The 25,517-nt window shown below is 37.0% G+C and overlaps 1 protein-coding gene across 1 annotated transcript; it reads right to left on the bottom strand.

Moving 5' to 3' along the window:
• Window positions 1-456: 456 nt before the first annotated feature.
• On the bottom strand, window positions 457-23,626 carry Sec61a2 (Sec61 translocon alpha 2 subunit). The gene is made up of 12 exons (XM_005398076.2): window positions 23,466-23,626; window positions 21,321-21,388; window positions 20,258-20,323; window positions 16,503-16,581; window positions 13,176-13,307; window positions 12,944-13,053; window positions 7,465-7,618; window positions 6,381-6,541; window positions 5,900-6,097; window positions 3,502-3,693; window positions 2,968-3,044; window positions 457-1,526 (listed from the first exon to the last, which is right to left on the bottom strand). The coding sequence occupies exons 1-12, from the start codon at window positions 23,470-23,472 to the stop codon at window positions 1,340-1,342; spliced, it is 1,431 nt and encodes a 476-aa protein (XP_005398133.1). The 5' UTR covers window positions 23,473-23,626; the 3' UTR covers window positions 457-1,339.
• Window positions 23,627-25,517: the final 1,891 nt, after the last annotated feature.

The raw sequence follows: 25,517 nt of genomic DNA, 5'->3' as shown, positions 1-25,517 counted from the left end.
GCTTTTATCTGTTGTATCCTTTTGGCTTTGTGATCCTAAGCTAAGTAAGACATACTTCCTGCCCTTAATTAAGAAAGTAAGTAATAATAACAACAAAAAAAACCTTAAGAAAATATGTTAAAGAAAAAAAATTTTTTTTTTTTTCAGGGAAATACAACCCTTATTCTAAACAGTGAATTATTTATAAAGAACTATGCAATTTCCAATGGAGACCAGGATATTGTTTTGAGACCACTGTCTTCCCATTCCTTTCCAAATATTAGTAACACAAATGAGTAATCTTAAATTAGCCACTGTTTCTCAATAATTTATAATTAAACACTGAAAAATAATTACATTTGGCTACTCACAGTAGGCATCTCAGGGTGGGCTCTGTAAGTACACACACTTTATGCAAATAGCCTTAGAGAACATATAATATCAGATTCCTTTATTTTTCCAACACAACCACAACAGTTTTATTAAATAAAAGTTTATTGTCTACTGTTCACACTTGTTGCTGCTATTAAGTACAATAAAAGACACAAATTCCTAGCATGAATTACTCATTGTTCACCCCCACTGAACTACAGACATTGCTTGAGAATTCGATCTTTGCTTTAGGGAATTAAAAGAAAAAAATTGGGGCCTACTATCTTGAAAGAGTATTCTCAAGTGACTGGTTGGAATTACAAGGCATAGCCAATACAGTCAAACAGCACAGGTTATGCTGTCCCTGGGAAGAGAGAAGGAATGAAAAAATAGGAACAGTAAAGCAATGGTTTGTAGCAACAGAATGAACTTCAATGCTTGATTCTGTCCATTTGGGCCAAGTGGCTGCTTTGGGAAAAGAGAAATAAAGAGTGGGTGGGGATGGAGATGGGAGGGAAGAGTACATGGATACTATGAGTTAAAAAAGTATAAAAAGTAATTATCTAAAATATAGATTAGATATAAATGTTCCAGAACTCATTACATAAGCTCAAAAATACTGGAAAGTGGCAATTTGAACTACATTTATTTTTAAACAAGGGGAGGACAATAAGTGTTCTGAATGTTGTGTGCAAAACTAACCCATGTCACCGTCCCATGATTTAATACAGCAAGGCAGAGACATTGGTTTCCAGCATTACAGGCAACACTAGATGTACCTTTTAAATGAATAATGTAAACTGTAGTTTTAAGGCAGCTGGTACTAATGCTGCACACAGGCTTAGCTCGGTGCCCATTTCACAGATGGGACAGTTAGCACTTGAAAACGAACTGTGAGGGAATAAAAGGGGAACCCGCATTATTTGACAAAAAAGAATGTGTCAAAATATTTTCCCTTTCGCACACACAAAAAGAAATATTTGAACATTTAGAAAAACAAAGCACCCATGCCTCCAACTTCAGCTTGTTCCTTAACAAATATTTCAAAATACTGATAAATAATAGTGACTGCAAGCAGAATTCCAGTGCCAGACCCAATGGCCCCTAAGAAGTCAGCCAACACCGACAGGGCACCAATGCACAGACCACCAAAGGCAGCCGCGGTGGGGATGTACCTAAAAGAGATACAACAGTTAGAAATGCTAAGCCTCACTAGTGGAGGTCCTCTAAGAAACTAGTCACAAAATAGACTAATAGTAATGGGCTGCAGATGACAGTGAAAAAGTGATTGAGGCAATTGCTGACTCATTTAAAACAATAGTTTTAGTTAAGAAAAGCAATGCAAAATTCTTAGGATAAGTCAGGGACACAGTTCAGCAGCACAGTCAGCCTGGCCAAGTGTGAGATCCTGAGTTTGATTCCTGGTATCAAAAACAACCCAAAAAAGCCTAACCAAAAAAAAGAAAATACTTAAAAGTTTGCCAGGGATATAGCTCAGTGGCACAGTGCCTGTCTGGCAAGTGCAAGGTCCTGAGTTCAATTTCCGGTACCAAAAAAAATTCTTAGGACTGGTGAGAATACTTAAATCAGACTAAGATTTAAGTATTAAAATACTTCATATTTTTAAACAAGTAACCTTTAGTTTCCTAAATTTCAAAATGCCAAGTGTCAGCAAATTCATCTAATTTTGATTACCTGCTTCAACAGTAATTCAATCTTAGCTGCACATTAAAATCACTTAGAAAAATAAAATGGGGTTTCTTTTTAATACTGAAAGAAAAAAACGGGGAAAACAGATTAGGGGAGACAGGAGGTGCATTAAGAATGGCAGAGTGATAGTTTCTGAAGTTGGACGCTTGTTACACTGTCCTCTGCAACATATGATCTGAGTAAGTCAAAGGTTCACAGAAGTGTTAGTGCCTTAAATGGTGCAGAGGCAGCTGGACAGCCATATGCAAAATAGCAAGTGTGGATCCTACTCAGATCTGTGTGGCCACAGACCCACATGGAACAGCCAAATCTAGGAGAAAATAGGAATTGATCTTCATGACCTTAGTTCTGGCAATGCTTTCTTAGCTATTATACCAACAGCAGCACCAAGGAACCAAAGAAAAAATATAATTGGGCTTTATCAAAATTAAAAACATGTATCAGAGGACATCATCAAGAAAATAAAAAGGCAAACCCACAGGATGGAAAAAATACTTGAAAATCGTATCTGATGAGACTTCTATTTGGAAACAACCCAACTCTTTAAAACTCACTAACAAAGACAACTCTAAAAATGAACAAAGGGTCTGAATATCTTCCAATATTAGTGTACAGACCTGCATTACCCTTTTATTAGGTTAATGGCAATCTACAATGTAGATGCACTATAGCTTATTTGACAAATGGGTCCTTAGGCTTATCTAGAGAAAAAAGTGAGCCCAAGCACTGGCATATTCCTGCCAGCCCCCCATGAGGCTGAGTCAGTTTGAGGCCAGCCTGGACTACATAGTGAGAGTGCCCTCTCCAAAACATGTAGACAGAAGTTATTAGCATGTTCACTGCAATATTATTTCTAAATGTAATAATTTGAAATAATCTAAAAAGGAACAATTCTACTGAGCTTACCTATTAAGCTCATGAACCATCGAGGTATCTCTGTGACCCCTCATTACCATTTGCTGTTCTTTAAGCTGTTTGGCTACCTGCCAAGAAAAAAAACTTTGTCAAACTCAACCTTTCACCATAACTATCAACCAAGTCCTGTGTGAAGTGCTCTCCACATACTCAAAAGCAATACAGAAGAGCTTTCAGGTTGGCACTGTCATCTTCCCGTTACACCTGAGGCTTCAATGCCATGAACTACATGTTAAACACAGGTTAAGCCCGTTTCTCAGTCTCTTTCTTTACAGGTAGTAATGAATTTCCCCTATGGAGAAACTTAACACTAAGGAAGGAGATTTTGTTGCATGGAGTTGAGTTTGGTCAGATTTTTCACCTTCCCAGAACTCATTTCTAGCCCGTTGCAGGTGATGCTGCCTCATTTAAGAATGTAATACACTAAACAAAGCTTAAATTAAGAAGTAGAAACTTGTTAATTATGTTGGCACCTAAAAATCAGGAACTTTTAAAAAATTATTTTCAAGTAAACCAAATACTTACATCTTTGGCTGAGGAACCAGACACCTCTATCCATGTCTTAGAAAAAAATGCACATGACCCCAACATGAAGATAATATAAACAACTACATGTACAGGATCCTCAAATATTGCACCCATGGACTCAGGAGGAGAAAGGTAATAACACAGGCCTCCAACAGGGTAGGAACGAGCAGGTCCTCCACCGCTGACATCCTAGAGGACAAGAATCAAAAGGACAAGTGGCCAACCTGACTGACAAGGTTCCTTCGGCAAGGAAGAGTGGACCCAATGCCTTGCATGTGCTGGAGACTCACTCTACCACTGAGCTACTCCCTACACCCTCCACCCCAGACCTTAAGTTCTTTCTTTTTTTTTTTTCCTGAGATGAAGTCTCATTGTTTTGCCGACACTGGTCCTGAACTCCTGGGCTCAAGTGATTCTCCTGCCTCAACCTTTGAAATAGCTGCGATATAGGTACTCCTATCTAGAAATCATTTTTGAGTTCACATTTTTCAAAAATTAGGACAGTGTTTTAAGTTTAATGCACCTATAGCCAATGAATCTATAAAAAGGAGTTAACATCTGAATTTACTACCTTTACTCTTTTAAAATTATATAGTGAGTATTCTATACATTTTGAACATACCATTTAACAGAAGAGTGATTTTTTTTTAAAAAAGGCATAAACGAAAGCTAGGAATATAATAATATATTTAGAATGTTAAGTTTTCTAAACTATGTAAGGTCCTCCAACACATTAAAAGTAGTCTTACATGACTTGCATTTGAAGGTATTAAGAACGCAGTCACAATACTGATCAAAAGACAGTGCACTGCCTCACTTTTACGTGGTTTGAACATTATAATAAGAATTAGTCTTAATTGTAAAATAAGAAAAATGTTCAAATGGGAAGAGGAACTGGGGGGTGGGGACAGGAAGGAAGGGAAAAGGAAAAAAGAATAGGAAGAAATAAATCTTTTGTAAATAAGGAGGGGAAGAGGGGTTGAAGGGAGGAGAGGGAAATGGGAAAAAAAGAATTAGATAAATCTACAAATTCCATATGATGAACGTGATCATTGTGTATATCTAAAATGTACCAAAGAAATTAAACTCCCCTTTCAAAAAAAAAGAATTAGTCTTTTCATCAGTGTTTATAATAAGATTTTTATGGTAACAGAATATTTCCTCACAATAAAGTTACAGAGCAGAGACAGAAAAACAGTTTGGGGTTACAATTATTAACACTTCTGGCTTCTGAATTTAATCATTTGCAAATGATTTCTTGCTGTCTCTAGAATTCTTAATCCCAGAATGAAAGCACTGTTACAAATATATATTGGACTTTCTAATAATTCCAGTTATTCACTGCATTTATGTTAGGAAATTATCACCACAGTGATGATTATTGCTGGACTAATGAGCAAGGAGCAGCATCTTTCTCACGCTTTATCCCCATTTTTAAGGGTCAAAATACAAAATCTGGCCAAATTTCTGTTAAATGAATAGAAAAGGAATATTGTGGGTAAAAGGAATAATTTCCTTGAACACTCAGATTACTTGCTTTTCAGTTAAACTTTAGGTTAAAAAAAATACTGATAGTAAAAGCAGAAAGGCAACAGTCACCATAATTTAAAAAGTAAACAATAAAATATTAAGATAAACCAATAGAGTTGGGGGTGTAGCTCAAGGATAGAGTGCTTGCCGAGCATAGAATAGGCATCCTATTTCAAGAATGATTGAAAGGTGCTATCTGTAGTGGAATACAAATTTTAGAATTACTCTGCAAAAGAATAAAGGAAATTAGCCTTTTTAAAATTCTGTGACTCATAGGAAGAAAAATACTACTTTGTCAAATGATAGTATTTTAAACCATTCAAAATTCACACTTGAGAAGCCACATGACCACATAGTTTTAGCAGTCATGATAAAAAGAATCAATAAAACGAAGTCAGAATTTACTAGATCCTATTTCTTGCTCTCCAGGCTTGTTAACTATATGCATTTTCTCCAATCCAGTTAATTACAGGCTAGTTTACTGCCATTCCAGCCATAAAAAATGGAGAGAAAATAGGAAAGATGATTCTTTTATCCCATATGTTATCTGCAAATAAGTGGGATTTTTTTCCTTAGCAATTTTTTTGACAGACAATAGAGGAATCAGATTAAAAACAAGAAACCATTTTTATGAAAGCAACTATGATATTACCCTAAAATGTTATTCAAATCATATGAAAAATATTCCTAGAAAGTAAAACAGTAAAACATAATTAAGTCATAGTTTTACAACAGCTGTAATTCTTCCAGATACTCTGCTATGAACCTGAAAACAAAACAGCAACTATCTGAATATCTTAGTGAATTAAAAGTATAACCATAAATTATAATACATTTAAATACTTAATATAAATAAAATACTCACGGCCCACTGTCCTAGCAAATTTACTAAAAAGTTGCCACTAAATCGAACAGACAGCATCTGGGAAATAACATACAGGTTTGAAACTAGGGCAGACTGAAGAATAATGGGAATATTCGAGGTGTAGAATAGCTTGATGGGATAGCTACTGTATTGTCCTCGATACCGGGCTGACTTAATAGGCAAGTCAACACGAAATCCCTAAAAAACAAAACCAAGAGTAAATAAGAAGAGTGGATATATCAAGAAAAGAACACAGACCACTGAGAGAAAACAAGTAGCAGCATCAAATATAAAAAGATAATGCTAACAAAAGTTTTCCTTCCAATATTTTGCACCTTCAGATTAGAGTGTAAAGAATAAAATCATCTGCTTGACTAGATCTTGAACAGACTTGCAAGACACATTTCAAATGACATTTTCCTCTTTAAGAGCAAAATAAAAATCCACATCCCCCTTAATTAAGTGCAAAGATTATACTTACCTGAAAATATATAACAACCGCAAACACAAAAACAGTAGCAATGAGGTTCATGAGATTGGGTAAGTTCTGGCGATAAAAAGCCTCCCTTAAGGCTCGGACTTTGTCTGTCCTGGTGGCTAACAAGTGAAATAGAGCTATGACAGCACCCTCAAACTCAGTACCTGAAAAATCAAGACAGTAATGAGCTGTACACACCTTTTCCAAATTACCTCAAAGGTAATGCAAATAACCTGAAACCTAAGTCAAAAGAAATCACCAATGTTTGCTTTATGATACAGCCATGTGTGTACATTCTAAAAATACTAGATCACTGAGGCAAATCTATCTCTGCAGCATAAATCTGAAGTTTTTTCAAGGGACTATTCTTGATGAAAACATCCAAAGCAGAATCTACCACAGTAGATATTTTATTCATAACGATTTGCCTCTCCTCTATATTTTGGGAAAAGGACAGTATTTGGTGAAAGAAATTTTAAAAAAGAAAAAAACCAGTAGTAAAGACAAAAATGTCACAAAGGATATATGTTACTTTCAAGCTTACTTTTAAGTTTATTGTACCAAGCACATTAATAAACCATCTTTACTATTATGGCTGGGACCAGAGTTTAGATGTTAATCTGCTAAAACATAACAATTGAGAAGTGAAGGATAAAGGGGAAAGACAGAATGAAGTATTTTCAAAACTTAGATGCTATACAAAGTCAACTAGAGGAGAAGCAAAAGTATGACTGCTCCCTGAGGATACAGTGAACAACAGTCTTTTCATTTAAGAAATCTTAATCTACTACTTTCCTTCTTAGGAATGTGCAGTTAGTCAGATAAATGACTTCTGCAGCTATGGCTTAGCCAAGGGCAACAAACAAAATTCTTAAGATCTGTTTCCAACCATTGAAATTTTAAATAAGCAGAGGCTAAAACTTAGGTATTATTCTTTTCAAAATAATATTGCCTGCTCCACACATCTCTGCTAAGTTTTGAACAGTCAGCATTTGCTGTTCCGTGCAGTAGCAAACTGCGGCACTAGAGACTCATTTGAGCATATATCCAGCCAAACTCGTGCAGGTGCAGTCACTATGCAATGTACCTCTGCCAGTGTTAATGGTAGTGGGACTAAAGGCCTTCCAGACAATGGTTTCACAGATGTTGGTGGCAATAAAGAGGGAAATACCAGACCCCAAGCCGTAACCCTTCTGTAGCAGCTCATCTAACAGCAGCACAATCAAACCAGCAACAAACAACTGTGGGGAAAGAAATGCACGTAAGCAGAAGCAAGAATAAACTCAAGAAAAGGGAGAGATGAATACCATGGGTTATTTCAAAGCATGGGCATTTTCAGTATCCAACCTAATTATTGTCATATCACTATTATGACTGTTGGGAGCTTTGGAGCTGCTTTAGTTCAGTCAGAAGCCAATTCTGAAAATCAGGATTAGAAATATTGTCACATTATAAAGCAGACATTTCAACTTTTAAAGTATACTTATACCATCTGAATAGTTTCCCTTACAATGTGTAAATAGGGTTTATTTGAAAAAGCACACTAAAACAAAAATGAGCACAGATATAGAATTTGACAGAAAATGAAAGTATTGCAAACACCTTAAAGTAACTAGAAGGCTGAATAAATTCTAGAATAACAAGGTGCAACTGTAGAATGCCATTAAAGGGTAAGTTTGAGGACTATGTTCCTACTTTTTAAAAGGAACTGTAAGTCGCTAATGGTATCCCAGCACTCAGGAGACTGAGGCAGAAGGATCGCTATGAGTTTGAAGTCAGCCTGGCCTACACAGTGAGTCTAGGGCCAGCCTGAACTGCATAGCAAAACCTGTCTCAAAAAAACACTGAAAAATAAAAAGAGCTGCCAGGGATATAGTTCAGTGGCACAAGTGTCTGCCTGGCAAGCACAAGGTCCTGAGTTTGATTCCTGGTACCAAAAATAAAGAGAGCTATATATGTAACATTTTATGTATTACCTATATATACTATGTGTAATATATACAGCAAATAAAAAATTACAGCACAAATTAATATGAACACAAGTTATAACCACTGCAAAAATACATTCTACTAGTGACAAAGACTGTAAATCTGAAGAGAGTTAAGAGTTCACCAGGCTCTTAAGCTCATAATTTTTTTTAACAAATGAAGCATACTATAATTTTGTGATACTGAGCATTAATTTTCTTCTTGGAGAAGACACTTCTGTAAAAGCATGCATTGATTAATAAAGTACGGCCCTGCAAGTGACTTCCTCAGTTGTATGATTCCTTCCCAACATAAACAGTCTGAGGGGAAGAAAACGTGCTTCTATGCCCCCGATCTCCTAGCTCCCTACCTCAAAGACACCTACAAAAGCGAGGAAATCACTTCCACTCCTTCATCCCTCACTGTATACTCACTTTATGCTGCACTGTCAGAAGAGAGGTCAAACTAGTGTACAATTTGTTTACCTTACACAATGTTGCTGTTTTCTCCTAAACTGCCATTTCAGTGCTTGTTCAAAGCCTAACTTGTCTACGTATACTTTTTTTAGTAAGACTTTCAGTGAACTAGATAAAGGGTACAATTCTCAGAACTTCTATGAGAGAACATGCTGACCAAGTCTGACACCTTAATACTGTGTGAAAACCAAGTCTGACATCTTAACAAAATAAGTAATAGGTCAGGCTTACTACATTTTATTGATTGTAACAGATACTGAGTGAGTACTCCAGGTCACACATACAGCAACCCGTATCTGTGCAGGGAGTATTGGCTATCAGCCACCAAAATGCACTGTCACAGGCTCTGAAAAATGACCTGGCCAAATTACACAGCATCAGGGCTGGGGATTTAGCTCAGCGGCACAGTGCCTGCCTGGCAAGCACAAGGTCGTGAGTTCGATTCCCAGTACCAAAAAACAAATAAACAAACAAAAAAACCCAAATTACACAGCACCTCTGAAGCAACTGTAATTCTCCGACCCATATTCAGAACAGTATCATTCAAACTACAGAGTGGCTCATTTATGTCCTGCAGAAATTTGATTCATGTTTTCAAATGAAAGAAAGGACTGAAAAGAAATTCAAATGAGAAATGGTTTCTACAATTAAAAAAAAAAAATACAAGAGATGGTAACAACTGTACATGTTAGTGAAAAGGGATGAGAGACCAGGAAGTGATGGCACAGTGAGAACAGAAGAGGTACCACACGGATGTGGGAAGTGCACAACACTGAACCTTTGAGGTGGGGTCAAAAATCACACTTGACTTTCAGTCCTGCATGTGCATGCAACTGCTCAACCCTGGTGAAACATACTTACCTTTACTGTGTGTCACAAACACAGATATTTTCTTTATTTAAAATTTTAATCAAGGCCCATTATTTAGATTTTAAAACCCACTCCTGGAAAAACACTGACCATGTGAATGAAAACAAATAAGGTCAGAAATACTTTCCACAATAGTATGCAAACAGTTTTCAAAACCTGTATATCTAGGTGAAAATATGCTGATCTCATCACAGCTTTTCACTGTATATATATACATATTTTTAATATGAAAGATACAAATGGGCCACTGCCCATCTAGTATCGAATATAACGTTTCTACATGTGTTAACACTAGAAGAATTGTGGCATACACCTGTAATACTAGCACTTGGGAGGCTGAGGCAGGATGGCTGTGAGTTCAAGGCCAGCCTGGGCTACAAAGTGAGTTCAAAATCAACCTGAACTGTACAGTGAAATGCTGTCTTAAAAAGACAAAAAACAAAACACTAGAAGAATTAACCACAATACAAATATTGGTAGGCAGAATATTTATGTAAAACAAATTAGTACATATTCACTTTGCCTGTTTCATTCTTGGAATATAATTATTCTTAGATTTCTGGATACTGAAACTTCAGAATAGCTTAACTTCCTTTTATATCAATTTAAATGTTTAACTGACTATAAGAGGTTACTCCTTACCTAACTAACCCTAAATTTCTTAGGTCTGGTTCCTTTGGGTCTAAATACATTGTTAGGAAGGTACTAGAGATATTTGACTAATGCATAGTGTTGTAAGAATTAAATGCCAGTTCTAGATGTCTTAAAAATCAGGGTTATTTTGGGGTAGAGGAGTAGTTCAGTGGTAGTGTGTGTGCTTAGCACTCTTGAAGCCCTGGGTTCAATTGCCCTTCCAAAAAAAGGGTCAGGTTACATAATGCCAATGCTATACAGAAAAAAAAAGGCAACAAATGGCCTATTAGTATTCTCAATAATGGTAATATTATATGAAGAGATCCTGAACACTTTTAAAATTAGTCTACAGAGTATCTTCTCTTTCTATCTTTGGTATATCCTTCCTTTCTCCTATTTTCAATGGCTATAAATTTGTCAAGGGCATGGTTTGTAAATGGAAAAATAAAGACACTAAATGGGAACATGTAAGAGCTCACAGAGTACCAAAGACCCCAATAACCTATCAAAAATTCCTGCCCTGGTCAAAGAAAAAAATAGTTCTATCTCATTAGAAAAGTGATCACTATTGTTAATGATGCCAGTGAATACTTGAACAATCTAACTGTTCTTCTGCATCATGCTCACTAGACAATCTTACTTGATTTGCTTCCTATGTAAGACTTATTAAAAAAAATAAAGGTCAACATTATTAGTCTGAGATAGTCATATCTCTCAATATGTATTAACTACTGGTAGTTAGAATTATAGCAGTACCTCAGTTTATGAACCTGAGTCCATAATTCTAGTGGCAGAATGAGCTGGATGAGAACTGAATCAAATTCAGTGGTTAGGGTCAATGTTGACTTTATGGAGAAATGTGACTTGGTTCTTGTCCAGTTTGGTTTGCAATCAGAACTGATTAGAGAATTGAGTTTGTAACCCAAGGTACTACTGTATTTAAAATATTTTCTGAGTTTGATCTTTTGAACTATTATAAAAATTTTTCTAAATTTTAACTTCATAGTAGACAAGAAGACGCAGTTCCAAGAAAACCAGATATTGACTGTTATTAACTTAAGCAAACTTCTTTTCAAAACAAAATAAATATGTAACTTAAATACAACCCATTCTTGGTAATTTCCCTAAATGATTTTTAAGAATCGTAGGAAAGAAAAATATCTTTCAAACTTTACAAACTTTAAGATATTTAGTACAGTGATAATGATATTGGCACTTAAAAATTCCAAAGTGTCCATTTAAAAAATTCATTTTAGATAGACAGATACACACACACACATATATGCATACATAATACCTCAGTTCCTGAACTTGATTTATTCTAATCACAAACTGAGCTGGACAAGAGCCGAATCAAATTCAATGGTTAAGTTCAATGTTAACCTTATGGGGATCTTGCGACCAGAATTATAGAATTGAGTTTATAAACTGAGATACCACCATATATATATATATATATATATATGTAGGTAGGTATGTTATATCACTGACACTAACATTCTGCTATTTAAAACACCACAGCAAGTGTGGTGGTACATACCTGTAATCTCAGCTACTCAGGAGGCAGAGGCAAGAGGACTGCAAGTTCAAGGCCAGCCTAGGCAGTTTAGTGACTGTCTCAGAAAATAAAAAAAACAAAAACAAACAAACAAACAAAAAAACCCAGAAAATCCTGGGGGCCGGGGATGTAGCTCAGTGGCACAAGCGCCTATCTGGTAAGCGCACGGTTCTGAGTTTGATTCCTGGTACCAAAAAAAAAAAAAAACCAACCCAACTGGGAGCATAGCTCGGTAAGTGGTAGAGCTACTAACACTTTGACGTCCAATAATGTAAAAAACAAGAAAAATCAAAACACTCAAACCAAACACCATTACTTTGTGTACCACTAAGAGAATACTGTCCACCTACAGTACAGTATCTTATTACAAAGAATTTTTATGTTCTGCTTTCAAAAAAGGAATTCTAGACTTAGATGTAGATATTTATCATCTAGCTGTCTGTGACTTTTTTTGAGTCAGGGTCCCACCATGTATTCCAGGCTGGCCTTGAACTCACTATGTAGCCCAGGCTGGCCTCGGCTCTCAAGTACTGGGATGACAGGCATGTGTCACCACCCTTTACTTCTGTGGCTTTCCATACACACAATTTTCATTTAGTAATACATCACCATAAATTTTTGAGACACTTCAGTCAGCAATCAAGATTGAACAGTAGTTACTTCAACAGTGCATATAACCAACCGATGTAGTACCAACTTGAATGACAGCCAAGATGATGTGTGCACAGCAACAACTTCTATGACTGCAACCTGGTTCATGGCACTATTAAGGTACTACTAAGTGCAGGAAAACATTCTGATTTCAGAGACATCCAAATATGGAAAAAAAGTGTGTATCTTAGTATTGATGAAGTAAGTTTGATCCATAATAATTTATACAGCATGACTATGAGGTTATTAGAATTTAAATTTTTTATTATCGTAATTTGTACATATCATTCAGTAATCAATATTATAAATAATTCTTAAGTAAGAAAATAAATATCAATTACCTAAGGAACTAGTAGAAAAAAAGCTCAAACTGTTTCATTATCTGCACAGGATAATAGAGGATTTCTTACCTGAAAAATGATAAGGAGACAGATCCCGGCACCCATTTCCGCAGGATCCCCATACATCCCCGTCATGACATACACAATGGCTTGCCCAATGGTAATGATCATACCAAATACTGACAGAAATTGGGGGGAAAAGGAGTACATGCTTACAACCAGCAACAAAAAAAAACCATAGGAAACATCTTTACCACATTCTCAAATTTGGATAAAGCTTTTTAATTGTATTAATGCTCACGTTTCTGGGCTCCATTGAATAGAGCTCTATCTTTTGGTGTATCTCCAACTTCAATGATTTTGGCTCCAGCCAACAGCTGCATAATCAAACCAGATGTTACAATTGGGGAGATGCCCAGTTCCATTAAAGTTCCTGTAAAGGAATGGGAAAGAAGTAAACAACTTTTATTGTCCATAATACAGGTTAATTTAGAAGTGTTTGTTCTAAATGACCTTTACTGCACTTTAAATGTGAAACAAATTTTCACTCCTTAAACATTAACTCTAAACAAGCTCTCATTAACACAACCTTGCAAAACTGAAGAGTAAAAGGTATTATAAATACTACAGAACTGTAAATTTCTGTAAATTTGAACATTCAAATGTTAAAAAAAATCCTTTTTAAAGGAAACCTCTGAGCTAGGTACAGCAGCACATACCTGTAATCCTAGGTACTCAAGAGGCTGAGGCAGGAGGATAGCAAGTTAGACTGAGCAACAAACACCCAGTTGTGGGGGGAGGGGTGAGTAGACATGAAACTTTCTGGGGTACAGCACATATTTAACACATATGATGCCTTTAACACATTTTCCAGCACCAGAAAACAAAATTTTCAAAACTTAAAATAAATAAAATAAAGGGCTGGGGTTCAGCTCAGTGATAAAGTGTTTGCCTAACATGTATAAGGCTCTGGGTTTGATTCTCAATACCAGAAAAAGGAAGAAAAGACAGGAAAAGATAGCTCAGCGGCAAAGCGCCTGCCTGGCAAGTGCAAGGTCGTGAGTTCGGTTCCCGGTACCAGAGAAAAACCAAAAAAAAAAAAAGACAGGAAAAGAACCCAAGATTTCTGTGTGATTCATTATTTTAAAACTCTCTAAAGATTTCATCTTTAATGCAAAATAAAAATTATGTAATAAGCCAAAAAACTTCACACCAAATTAATAAAGGTAATTTTCAAGAATATTTTAATTATTCTAATGCAAAATTTTAAGTTACAGGGGAAGTCACCTAAAACAATGTAGAATATTTAGTGATTTGGGCAACGTTCGTGACATAGTGGGAAGCAAAAATATTTTAGAAAATAGTATCAATAGCTGGATTCAATTTACTACCTAAGTAGTAAATGAGTTTCCTGATATTTTAATACAGTCATTAAGATGTTTATTGTTATTTTACCCAGTGGTATTACAGATGATTTTTCTCCTGTATTTTGTCAGCTTTTTCTCATAGAAAGGATGCTACATTTATAGAGAAAAATAAGAAAAACAAATCTGCCAATTACAGAAATATACAGAACTAAGTAATTCAACAAAGTCAAGTGTGTGTTTCCCTTTTCTTGTTTGTTTGTTTGTTTATTTGTTTGTTTGAACACATGGTCTTGCTATACATTCCAGGCTGGTCTTGAACTCAATACATAGCCCAGGCTGGCCGCAAATTCGTAGTGATCCTTCTGCCTCACCCTCCCAAGTGCTGGGATTACAGGTATGTGCCACCATGCCCAACTAAGGGTATGTTTTCATAGGTTACTCTGTCACTCCCTGATATTTATAAATGCTGAAAAGGAGCCCTTTCATATGAGAAAATAATCCATTTTTAGGATATTCTTGGTTTTTTATTTTCTTAAATATAGTGGTACCTAGGCTCATGAACTTAATTTGTTCTATGATTTTGGAAAATATGGCCATGTTTGTTTGGGACAGATGAGCACAGTCACGTTTGTCATTTGATAGATGTACTTTGCAAACAAAAACAAAATTTTGCCAAATGCTTCTGTTTGTGAACCAAACTGTTTGCAGACAAATGCATCTGTGAACTGAGGTGCCACTGTACTTCTTCAATAATGAAAGATAAAAATGTTTTTTACTGTTACAACCATTCAATCCAGATTTCTCTTAAAGTTAACCCATCCAAATTTATAACTAAAATAGGTCTAGTCCAGAAAAAGATCCAATCAGGCTTTAATGAAAATTGGACACAGAAAATATGGCACTTCTATCGGCAGAGAAAAGGAAGCTAAGTGGACCTTAGCAAGTGACTGGCCACCCCAGAACATCAAACCCAGGCTTGTTCTCGTGACTGACACCAAGATGAATGCTCAGTGTACAGAAAAATGAAACATAAGGATGACCAACTAAAAAGGAAATATGGGTAATCATGTGCATAATCTGGAAAAGAAAAAACCTTTTTAATGACAATAGAAGCCACAATGGTTAGGGCTGCAAAAAGTTTTTTATCAGACTTTAAGTACACTCCTTTCTGTGGCCTCCAAGCCTTTAGGACCTGATTCTAGACTCACAGACAACATCACAGTCATTCCTCCCTCCCTGATCTCCTAGCCACACTTGCCTCCTCAATGTTCTCAACACACGGAGTACACTCGCCCGCAGAGCCTCTGCACCTGCTCCTCCCTACATGTTCCTTGTTCCTCCTGAAGTCTCAGAGACTTCTGCACTTCCTACAGGTCTCTGTCTAGTGTCATCTTCCCAGAGCACCCTTCCCCACTCAATCTGTAAAATTCAGAACCCCAAGCAGGAAAAGGGACTCTATGACAATTGGAACAGTCTTGTTTACTCCTCTACTCTCAGCATTGAGCACAAAGTTTGCCACACAGTAAAAACTCAGTAAAAACTGTGATTAAATAAATTATAGTCTATGCTTATAAAAGAACAGGATATGGCTACTGAATAAAATATTTCATCTGAGATACTAAGTAAGCAAGGCAAATAGCAACACAGCATATAGTGTTTTTTTAAAGTATACAGATTTTCCTGTGTTAAGGGATATGCAAAAGAATCTGCCAACCTATCAATTTCCTGGAAGTTCCTGTTCAGAAGTGAGATTTTTGTTTTCAGCTTCATAAAAATCTGTGTATTAATTCTGGTATATCTTAAAAATAAACAAATATCACCTTTATAATCTAGAAAAAAAATGATAAAAAATACCTGTCAGCTATGTGAAGAGTCTCCAAAAAATAAGCAATCATGACTCCTGAAATGCCACATCCCTACTTACCAGCATCCCCTCCCAGGCTGCCCCTTCCCAGGCTACATCACATTGTCTTATGCCTGTGGGCTTAGCTCAGGCTTTTCTAGCTCACTGCTCCAAACATGCAACTCTACTTTAAGTGCATCATCTCACCGACCACTGAACAGGAGTCTCTAATCTGTGAAAAACCCAAAGACAGATTTTTCTCTCTACTATTACAATACACACATGGTGTTGGCATTGTGGGTTTCAATTTCATATCCTTCCCCTCCCTGGACACATCAAAAAATACTTGTTAATCCACATACTGATATCTGACTGATGTCAGCAGTGATATAAAGACAAAAAGAAAAATAGTACATACCTCTGTTGGATGCAAGAATAACTCTCATCCAATAGAAAGGATCTGCAGAATCTGATGACATGATTCCAAACAGTGGTATCTAAAATATTGCACAAATACTGTATAAAAATGTATTATGTATATTAGCTTTACATAGTTTGTAATGCCTTCACTTAATCTCTGAAATGCTTAAGTTTAAAAATTCTTCATGTTCTATAGCAAAAACAAACATATTTTAAGGGTTAAGTTCTTTAACAGTGAAAATCATTACTTGATAATTTCATGAGTAAATACTCTTGTCAATACGGAGTACTGTTTTATAGCAATGTGAACATACCTACACCACTAAACTATACAACTGAAAGTGGTTAAGATGGCAAACAGCTAGCTGTACCAAATTAAGCAATTCCTTTCCTTCCACATTCAACCTATAAAAACCCAGGTTTGCGCTTCTGAACCAGAACTCTGTGATCATCTTCAGAGGTTCTGAAGTTCAGTGCTGCCAGATTCACGATTCCTTTAATGTTCAAATAAACCCTTGTTTGTCAAGTTTTTCTTTTTACAAACCTGGTAAAATACAGTATAGTATTTTGGAGACACAAACTATTCCATGTTCTAATGGAACTGATCAGATGTAGAAACAGAAAACTAACACTAAAGATTTCAAAAAGCACTGGGAATTGAAAATAAAGTGCTATGTCCAATTTAGGATGCAAGGTGCAATTACAGTACAGAACTTCCTTCCTCTCGCCCACCCAAGGTGCAATTACAGTACAGAACTTCCTTCCTTCCTCTGGTATCTGGTGACACCGGCAGAAACAGGGAAAACCAATGAGCCTTTTCCTTCATTCAGCTGTGGACTCGGCACCACTCTGTGATTATCCGTATTTAAGCTTAGGAGGTTGTGATGCCCGAGGCAGCAGACCACTGGTTTCAACACCAGTAAGAGACAAAATGAGAGGTACCTAGGGTCCGAGGCATCTGACCACAAAGGGAGGCACCCGAAGCTAAAGGTGTCTGAGTCGTGTGGGAACTCTTCAAGAGCTCCTTCCTTCCTGGATTCCTGTTCCTGTTCCTGTTCCTCTGCATAGGCTCTTGGAGAGTTCTTCCTGGGTTTCTCTTCCTTGCCTGTTCTACCATACCATGATCTTCAGTAAATGTACATATTCACAACTTACTGCGACGTATATGGTTGGCAAGTCTTTCCTTGTCATACACAAGAACCTGGACTATTTTAGCCCACTCCACTGTAACACTGGTGCCTCAGTTCATGAACCTAATCCTTTCCACAATTCTAGTCACAAACCAAGCTGGATGAGAAATGAATCAAATTCAACTGTTAGGGTCAATGTTGACCTTAGGGGGAAATTTGATTTGGTTCTCATCCAGTTCAGTTTGTGACCAGAACTGTGGAGAAAACTGAGTTCATGAACTGAGGCACCACTGTATCAGCAAACTATCCAGACAATGCAAATTAAAATTTCAATATTGTTTATTAAAGAAATTCAAACCACATTCATTAGAGATACTATTAAAATGATCCACCAATACCAAGAGTAGCGGAGGATGCAGAGCAACTGGAAGTCCAACAGATGGCTCATAGAGAGAGATATAAAGCAGAACCACCACTTGGAAAAGAACTGAAAATATACTTATCACACAACAACTGTCCACAGATAAGCTTGTATACATATGTTTATAGCTACTTTGTTATGGACAAACATTCAACAAGGGAATGGACATTATATACTCATACAGCATGATGTTACTCAAAAATAAAAATAAGTTACTCATCTACTAACAATACAGATGAATGTCAAAAATATTATGATAAAATCAGAGACTAAAGAGTAATACTGTATGAATCCATTTATATGAAATTCTAGAAAAGACAAATCAATTACAGTGACAAAAATTAGATCAGTGGTTGCCTAGGACTGGGGATCTAGCCCAGCATGGCCAAACAAACAAATTCTAATTTACTCTTTATAAAAATTCCACTATGTTCAAAACTGATTCTTTAAATTATCAACAAACATTTTTAATATTTTCTAGAGGCAAGTCCTTTGTAAGATGTAGGTTCTGTAAATGATTTCTCCTGGTCTGTGGCTTGCCTTGCATTTTCGAAACAATGCCTTTTGAACAGAAGCTTTTAATTTCAAAGAAGTACTTTTTTTTCATAACTTTTTGGGGTAATAAAAATGTTCTATATCTACGTAGGTATCAGTAAGTACTTTGTAGGCATACATATTTGTCAAAACTCTCTGAAATATATACATTTTAAATGTAGGGAAAGGTAATTTCCAAGATATTAAAAGTGAACAGCAGAGGTTCTTTTTTGCTTTGTACTTTTTTGTATAATTTTTAAGACTTTTCATGATCATCCAAATTTAAATGAAGTACCTTAATGACCTCATCATTTCATCCTTCAGAAAGAAAGTATTTGGCTTTTCTTCAGACTGTGAACCTAATCTGTCCTGCTAACACAATTTTTAAAAAGTTCCTCAGACCTATCTATCAAAAACCTCAAAAAATGTGCTTAAATTATCTTTAATCCTTATAAAAACCTTCAGACATACGCAGGTCACATTTTATCCTCATTTTATATACTTAGTCTCTCTGAAAAATTTTATTTTAAAGTACTCCAATAGGCTGGGGGTATAGCTCAAAGGCACAGTGCCTACCTGGCAAGCACAAGGTCCTGAATTCAATTCCCAGTACCAAAACAAAAAAAAAGTACTCCAAAGAATATGTACAATTTTCAACTTTTATGAATGAATTTTTAAAATATCATTGGACTTTACTACTTTTTTTTCTTTCTTTTCTTTTTTTTTTTTTGTTTTTCTTCCGGTGCCAGGACTTGAACTCATGACATTGCGCTTGCCAGGCAGGCACTTTGCCGCTGAGCTAAAACCCCAGCCCCTTACTACTTTTTTTTAACAGTGCTAGGAACTGCCTCAGGGCTTTGATCAAGGGGTCTCCTGCTGGGCTGCATTCCCAGCCTGGATCTTACTAATTTTTAAACAAAGTACATCAGTGAGGTTTTAAAACTATTTTTAGGGAAATTTAAATTAATATATGCTTTCATAACATTACCAAAGGCAAACTGGAAAAACATTTTCAATATGTACATTGCTTTCATATGATAAAAAACTATCCTAAACCATGCATGGTGGTATATGCCTGCAATCCCAGCACTCTGGGAGGTAGAGGCAGGAGAATCGTAAGTTCAAGCCTCACCTAGGTAGCATAAGGATTTGCCATAACCTGGTCTCAAAATAGAAACTATAGAAAGGGCTGGAGGTATGTCTCAGTGGGAAGGTCCTAGATTCAATCTTCAGTATGAGAAAAACAAAAACAAAAATTATACTAAAGCAATAAGAACAAAAATGAAGCATCTCAAGAAAAAAATGGGCAGAAACCATCAACCAAAAACAAAAAACACTAAGAAAAATGTTCAAACTTACTAGTTATCCAAAAGAAATACACAAAGATGATAACCACTTTTACTATCAAAATAATTTAGATCGAAGCTTGAAGAATAGCTCAGTGGTAGAGCTTGTGCCTACCCTGGTTCAGTCAAATCCCTGATTCAGTCTCCAGTACTACACGGGTGCACACACATGCATACACACGCACACACACACACACTAATTAAGATTAAAAAGAGTAACAACACAATACATTTCAGTGCATTTACTATTTTAACTAAAATATGCCTCTCAAAATCTAACTCAGCAGTATCTTAGAACAGTACAGACATTATGGTTACATACCTGACAACATACTAAGAAAATGAAGAGAGTTATAGCAGTCCATAATACCTTCTCTCTAAACTGAATCTGCACAACAAAATACAAAGAACAATCAACCCAAACCAAGAAATATAAATGTGAAGCAAAAATCCTCCTTAAAACTTAACCACCATTCCCCATCATGACATGCTTCTATTATCTACTATTTAAATGTGACCTGCAACAGCTGAAATAAACAGCTGAACTTCTCAAACATGTCTCTAGTTTTTGAAAAGAAAGGCAATTTAAATACAGGCAGCTTTCATGTGCACTGTACCATGGTAAAGAAAACTGACAAAGAGGCAAAGTAAAACGTTCATGTGTTTCAATTAACCCTGTGTCATGCACATGAAGGACTTGTTATGATATTACATGGCTTTATAATGCTATATGGACAGTCTATGATAGTTCCTAGACAATAAAGAGTTTCTCAGGATGCTTTTAATATAACTGGAATTGACTACCTTTACCATTTCAAATCATTAAAAAAAAAAAAAAACTCCAAATACTAAATTTAACAGATGTTTTACCTATTTCTTTCTGTCCCTAGTTCTGCTAATTCAGTTACAAGATCTTCCAGTGCATTCCAGTCATTTTTCTTTCCAGTGGATGAATCAACACATGCTAGGCACACACACAATCAGAATTCATTTACATCAAACAGCTGAACTCCTCAAAACCTACCCAGCAGACTGGGCTATTTGTAGTGTAGCGAAGCACAATACACTATGCTATACTAAGAAATTAAAAAAGATCACTTTAGACAAGAGAATACTGTACATATCTTCACCAACATACAGGCCAAAGATAAACTTGGCTTGAAAACGTTAAAATTTTTTTAAAAATAGTCATTTTTGAAAACATAAACTTATGTAGACTTAGCAGGTCTATCCTATTTTTACTTACTCTGTTCCAAGAAGGATAAGCAGGTAATATTTTTCCAATTACAAACAAAAAAAGTACTGGGAAAAGTAAATCAATCTTGTTGGTGTGGCAAAGTAAGTCATTCAGCTACCCTTCTAAATTACTAAAATATTACACTTACTTTCCTTTCAGGCTTCTGAATTTCTGGTAGAACTGCACAGAAAGGTTTGATAACTTCTAAAAATTTGACTGTAAAAAAAGAACAAGTATCTCTATTATAAAGTTTAAAAACCAATCTTTTTACAGAATCAAATACAAATGTTTTTAAATTTCAAATAGTAATTTGCCCCATCCCTTCAAATTAAAGAATCATAATGCTCTCCATTTCAAGTGAGACTATAAAGAAAGGGATACAATTTAAGAGGAAAAAAAAAACTCAAATGGTGTTAGGGATAGTCAGCAGAAGCAAAGTAATCTGACTTTGATTCCTCATGTTTGTATCCAGTCCTTTTAGATATACAGGAAAGGAATTATTCAGAATATCACTATATTAAAAAAAAGAAAAGCATGCAATCTGCTATGATACCCAAAAGGCAATGCATTACAGAAGAAAATATTTAAAAGGAGGAACAGCTAGGTGTGGTGACACATGCCTGTAACCCAGAACTCGAGAGGCTGAAGCAGATCACTGAGAGTTAGAGGCCAGCCTGGACTACAAAGTGAGTTCAAGGCCAGCCTGAAATGCATAGCGAAACCCTGTCTCAAAAAGAAATAAACGAATGAATGAATGAATGGAGGAACAAGGTAGGATGCCTTCTCTACTGAGGAAAGCAGAATAGGAAATGGGCTTAACCTGCAGAATTGACTTAAAAACCTGAAAGATGTCAAACTTTATCAAGGGTGAGGGATGAGAAAATCATTTCTGTAGTTAAAATTTAAAACTATACAACCTCGACTGCATTTTATTAAGCCATATTTCCCTGCTTGGTCATCCTCTCAACTAAAGGTCTCAGAGTACTTCCTTACAAGAAGGAGCCCAGAGAGTGACAACTACATTTCATTAGAAAGTAATGCTTTCCCAGGCTACTCTTTTCAGTATATAGAAGTAAGACAGACCAAGGTTCTTGGTGGAGAAACACCACCTTGTAGTTTAGGTCAAGGTCTGCTAGAGACCTGGAAGATGAAGACAAAAACCTCTCATGCTTTAGTCTTTTATCCAAAGAGCCCGCTGTGCAGAAACTCAAGCCACAATGAGCTATGAATTTGATCTTTCCTGAAATGGTTTTAAAGCTCACACAAATTACACCTCCACAGTTAGGTCAAAGTTGGCTATATTATTTTTTTTTAAAAAATGACAGTAGTTACTGGTATTTGACAGAACAATTCACTAACTTACTGTAGATGTTCGTTACCCATGTACTATTCTGGATATCTGGAAAGTGTGAATTGTGAAGGCATTTAACTCTAATGCGAATCAAGTATCAACATCATTAAGGTTCCTCGAACCGCTTCACCCCCTTTTCTTCGCACCTCAATCCAAGCCACTTTCCTAGGTTTCTTCGCATTTTATGGTCATCTGTATTGGAACATTCCTGTTTAAGCAGTGCTGTCCTCTGGCACCTGTTTATCCTTGTGTTGGAGAATTTTACTCATTATATCTAAATTCAAGGCCAGGGTCTCCTCTGCTTCCTTTCTACTTCTCCCCAGCGTCCACTAGTTAGCCAGCGGGTGCGCCGCTCCACTACTCATTCATCCAACAAACCCTGAACACCTAGGTTGTGAATGTAGTGCGTGGGGCTGAATGTTTGGGGTAAAGGCCTTCCAAGGATCCCCATAATAAATGGCCTTGTCCCTAAAGCTCATTCAACCTTTCAGTTTTCAGTAAACGCTACGGAATGACTGGAATGAACATTTTAAGGCAAATGGTGAGCTACCAATTGCCCCCTCCCCTCCCCTAAAACACATGCCATCCATCACTTCTTTTGTTTTTAATTAAACGATTTAAAGAACCTTCTTCGTCACAACTATCAGGCCGAGGAAGGGCAATTCAGGAATGAAAACGGAAGCTTCGTAAGCTCCAGAAAAATGACAAGTGATCCTAGTCCAGCCCAGTGCCCTAACGCCCCGCTCCCAGCACCAACGGACTCCCCGCGGCAGGACCCTCTCCCCGCGGCAGTATCCTCGCTCCTCGCCACCTATCGAGCGCAAGCCCGGGCCTCGGGGTGCTGTCTCGGCCGCCGGCCCAGGCGAGGCCTCGCTCGACCTGCGGAGCTCGGCGGAGGCCCCGGGCCCGCGCCCTCTACAGCTGCCCGGCGCGGCTACTCACTGCCCATGGCGGCGGCTGGGAAGGCTCAGCGGGGCACCGCGGCCTCGGCGCTGCCGTCCTCAGCTCCCGCAGGCCCAGCCTCCGTGCCGCGCCGGCTCCGGTCACGCTCCCGCCGGCCCCACGCAAGCCCCGCCCACATCACATGATCAGCCCCCTCCCCTCTCCGCCCGGCCCCACCTCCAGACTGGGCTCTGGCGGTTGGCCGACAGCCGCCGCGTTGCCATGGTCACTGCCTGCGCTGCTGAGGGGCGGGCCTGGGCGTCAAGGGGCGGGGCTGACCTGAGCCTGTGGGGGTGTCTCGATCTGGCCCTGGAGCCGGGTGCGAAGGCCCTAGCTGCAGTCGGGTTATCCCTGCACACCGCGAGAGGGAGGCATGAGGGTGACGAGTTTAAGCCCCAACCTGGGTAATTTAGAAATTTATTGAGAACTGATCTCAAATTTTTAAAAAAAGGCGGAAGGGGTCTGAGGATGTAGCTTAATGCAAAGGCCTTGGGTTCAGTTTCAGTCCCCATTAATAAAAATCCTCCCAGGTACTGAAGGCCTGGGGTTGAGGCACCTAGATATTTTTATTTGTTCCATCTTACTGTAGGCTCTTGGAATTTTATAAAAATATAACATATTGTATATAGTTAATACCTTATGAAACTCCTGCCCTACTATAAATAATAAAATACTGTAATTTATATCCAATGATGTATTCTAATATTCAGATCTACATCAAAGAAGTAAATTATATATTTTCTGGGTCCAAGCTCTAATACCTCCATATAGTTCCTCCATGGGGCCTGGGCTTCTTTTTTTTTTATTTTTAAATTTTAAAAATAAAAGGAGGAAAACATTAACAGACAGACAACATTTTACAAAATGGCAAAAGAACAGTACAGACAGTACGGAGTTACAAACAAAGTGGTAGGGAATTAACAATGCTTGTTGTTTTACATATTGGTATCTTCAAAGTGGTTTCTCATGAAAACAGATATAGACCTGCAATGCTGATCAACCAAGGACTCATTGACAGTTTCTTTCAGCAAAGAAATACAAGACAGTAGAACAGCCATGTTAACTATCCTACATATACATACATACAAACTTTCTCCTTTCCCTTCTTTTTTCCCACATCTGGCCTGGGCTTCTTTACAACATGGTTGCTGAGTGCCAAGGGATGTCCTGGAAGTGACCCCTTTGCAGATAGACAGGAAGGTCTGCTCAACTTCCAGGGAGAAAGACATCACCTCTAGGGGGAGGTTTCTGGGAAAAACTATGGACATTTTTGGAAAACACAATTTACTACAGTGACAATCTCCCGCCCTTCTAAACTCATCTTTACCTCACTGTACTTTGTGTTAACTTATTCTGCCATTGGCAGTGGCAAAATGACTCTGCTTTAGACTGTGTTTTATCAGATTTAAATGAAAACATGATAGCAAATAATTGTTTCCATGAAGTAACTCTGGAGTTATTTCTGTAATACTGTGTTATATATTAAGGATTTAAACATTTTGTCTGTGTTATATATTAAGGATTTAAGCATTTTACCCCACAGTGATTGTTTCAGCCTGGATCTTATAAGTTGAAAACCAAATGTCCAAGTCCGTTCAATAAAAATGTAAGTGAAGCTTTTGAACCTCGACATCTGAAAGTCTTGATTCATAATCTGTGACTTCCTTCCTTTGCAACCCCTTATTTCTTCAATTTTGGGAATATTGTCAGTTGTCAGTCAAGTGATTTTTTTTTTTTTTTGCCTGTGCTGGGAATTGAATCAGGGCCTCATGTATGTTAAGCAAGAATGCTACCACTGAACTATGTCCCCTATCTTGCGTTTTAACAATAGTAAAAATAATACAGGAAAATGAAAGAAGTCTGTTTCAGTGTATTTTCCCAAATACTATGCATATGGAAGACATAAGAAAATTGAGCAAAATGGTCTTTCCCAGAATAAAATTTTATTTTAATGAGTAATGTGTCATTTAAAGAAAATTAACATTTTTCCATAGTTGCTAATATTTTGACTTACTGATAATCAAATTTAAGCTCTATTTTTCTTTGAATACA

Source organism: Chinchilla lanigera, unplaced genomic scaffold, assembly GCF_000276665.1.
Source record: "Chinchilla lanigera isolate Chin_1 unplaced genomic scaffold, ChiLan1.0 scaffold00061, whole genome shotgun sequence".
Lineage (NCBI taxonomy): Eukaryota > Metazoa > Chordata > Mammalia > Rodentia > Chinchillidae > Chinchilla > Chinchilla lanigera.
The sequence above is the reverse complement of the archived record's forward strand: the minus strand, read 5'-3'. Positions and strand labels throughout refer to the sequence as shown.

Coding starts and splice junctions, on each gene's coding strand:
- Sec61a2 (XM_005398076.2), bottom strand. Junction 6,542..7,464: donor TACCATTAACACTGGCAGAG/GTACATTGCATA, acceptor TTGATTTTTCAG/GTACTGAGTTTGAGGGTGCT. Junction 3,694..5,899: donor ATTTGCTAGGACAGTGGGCC/GTGAGTATTTTA, acceptor CTTGTCCTCTAG/GATGTCAGCGGTGGAGGACC.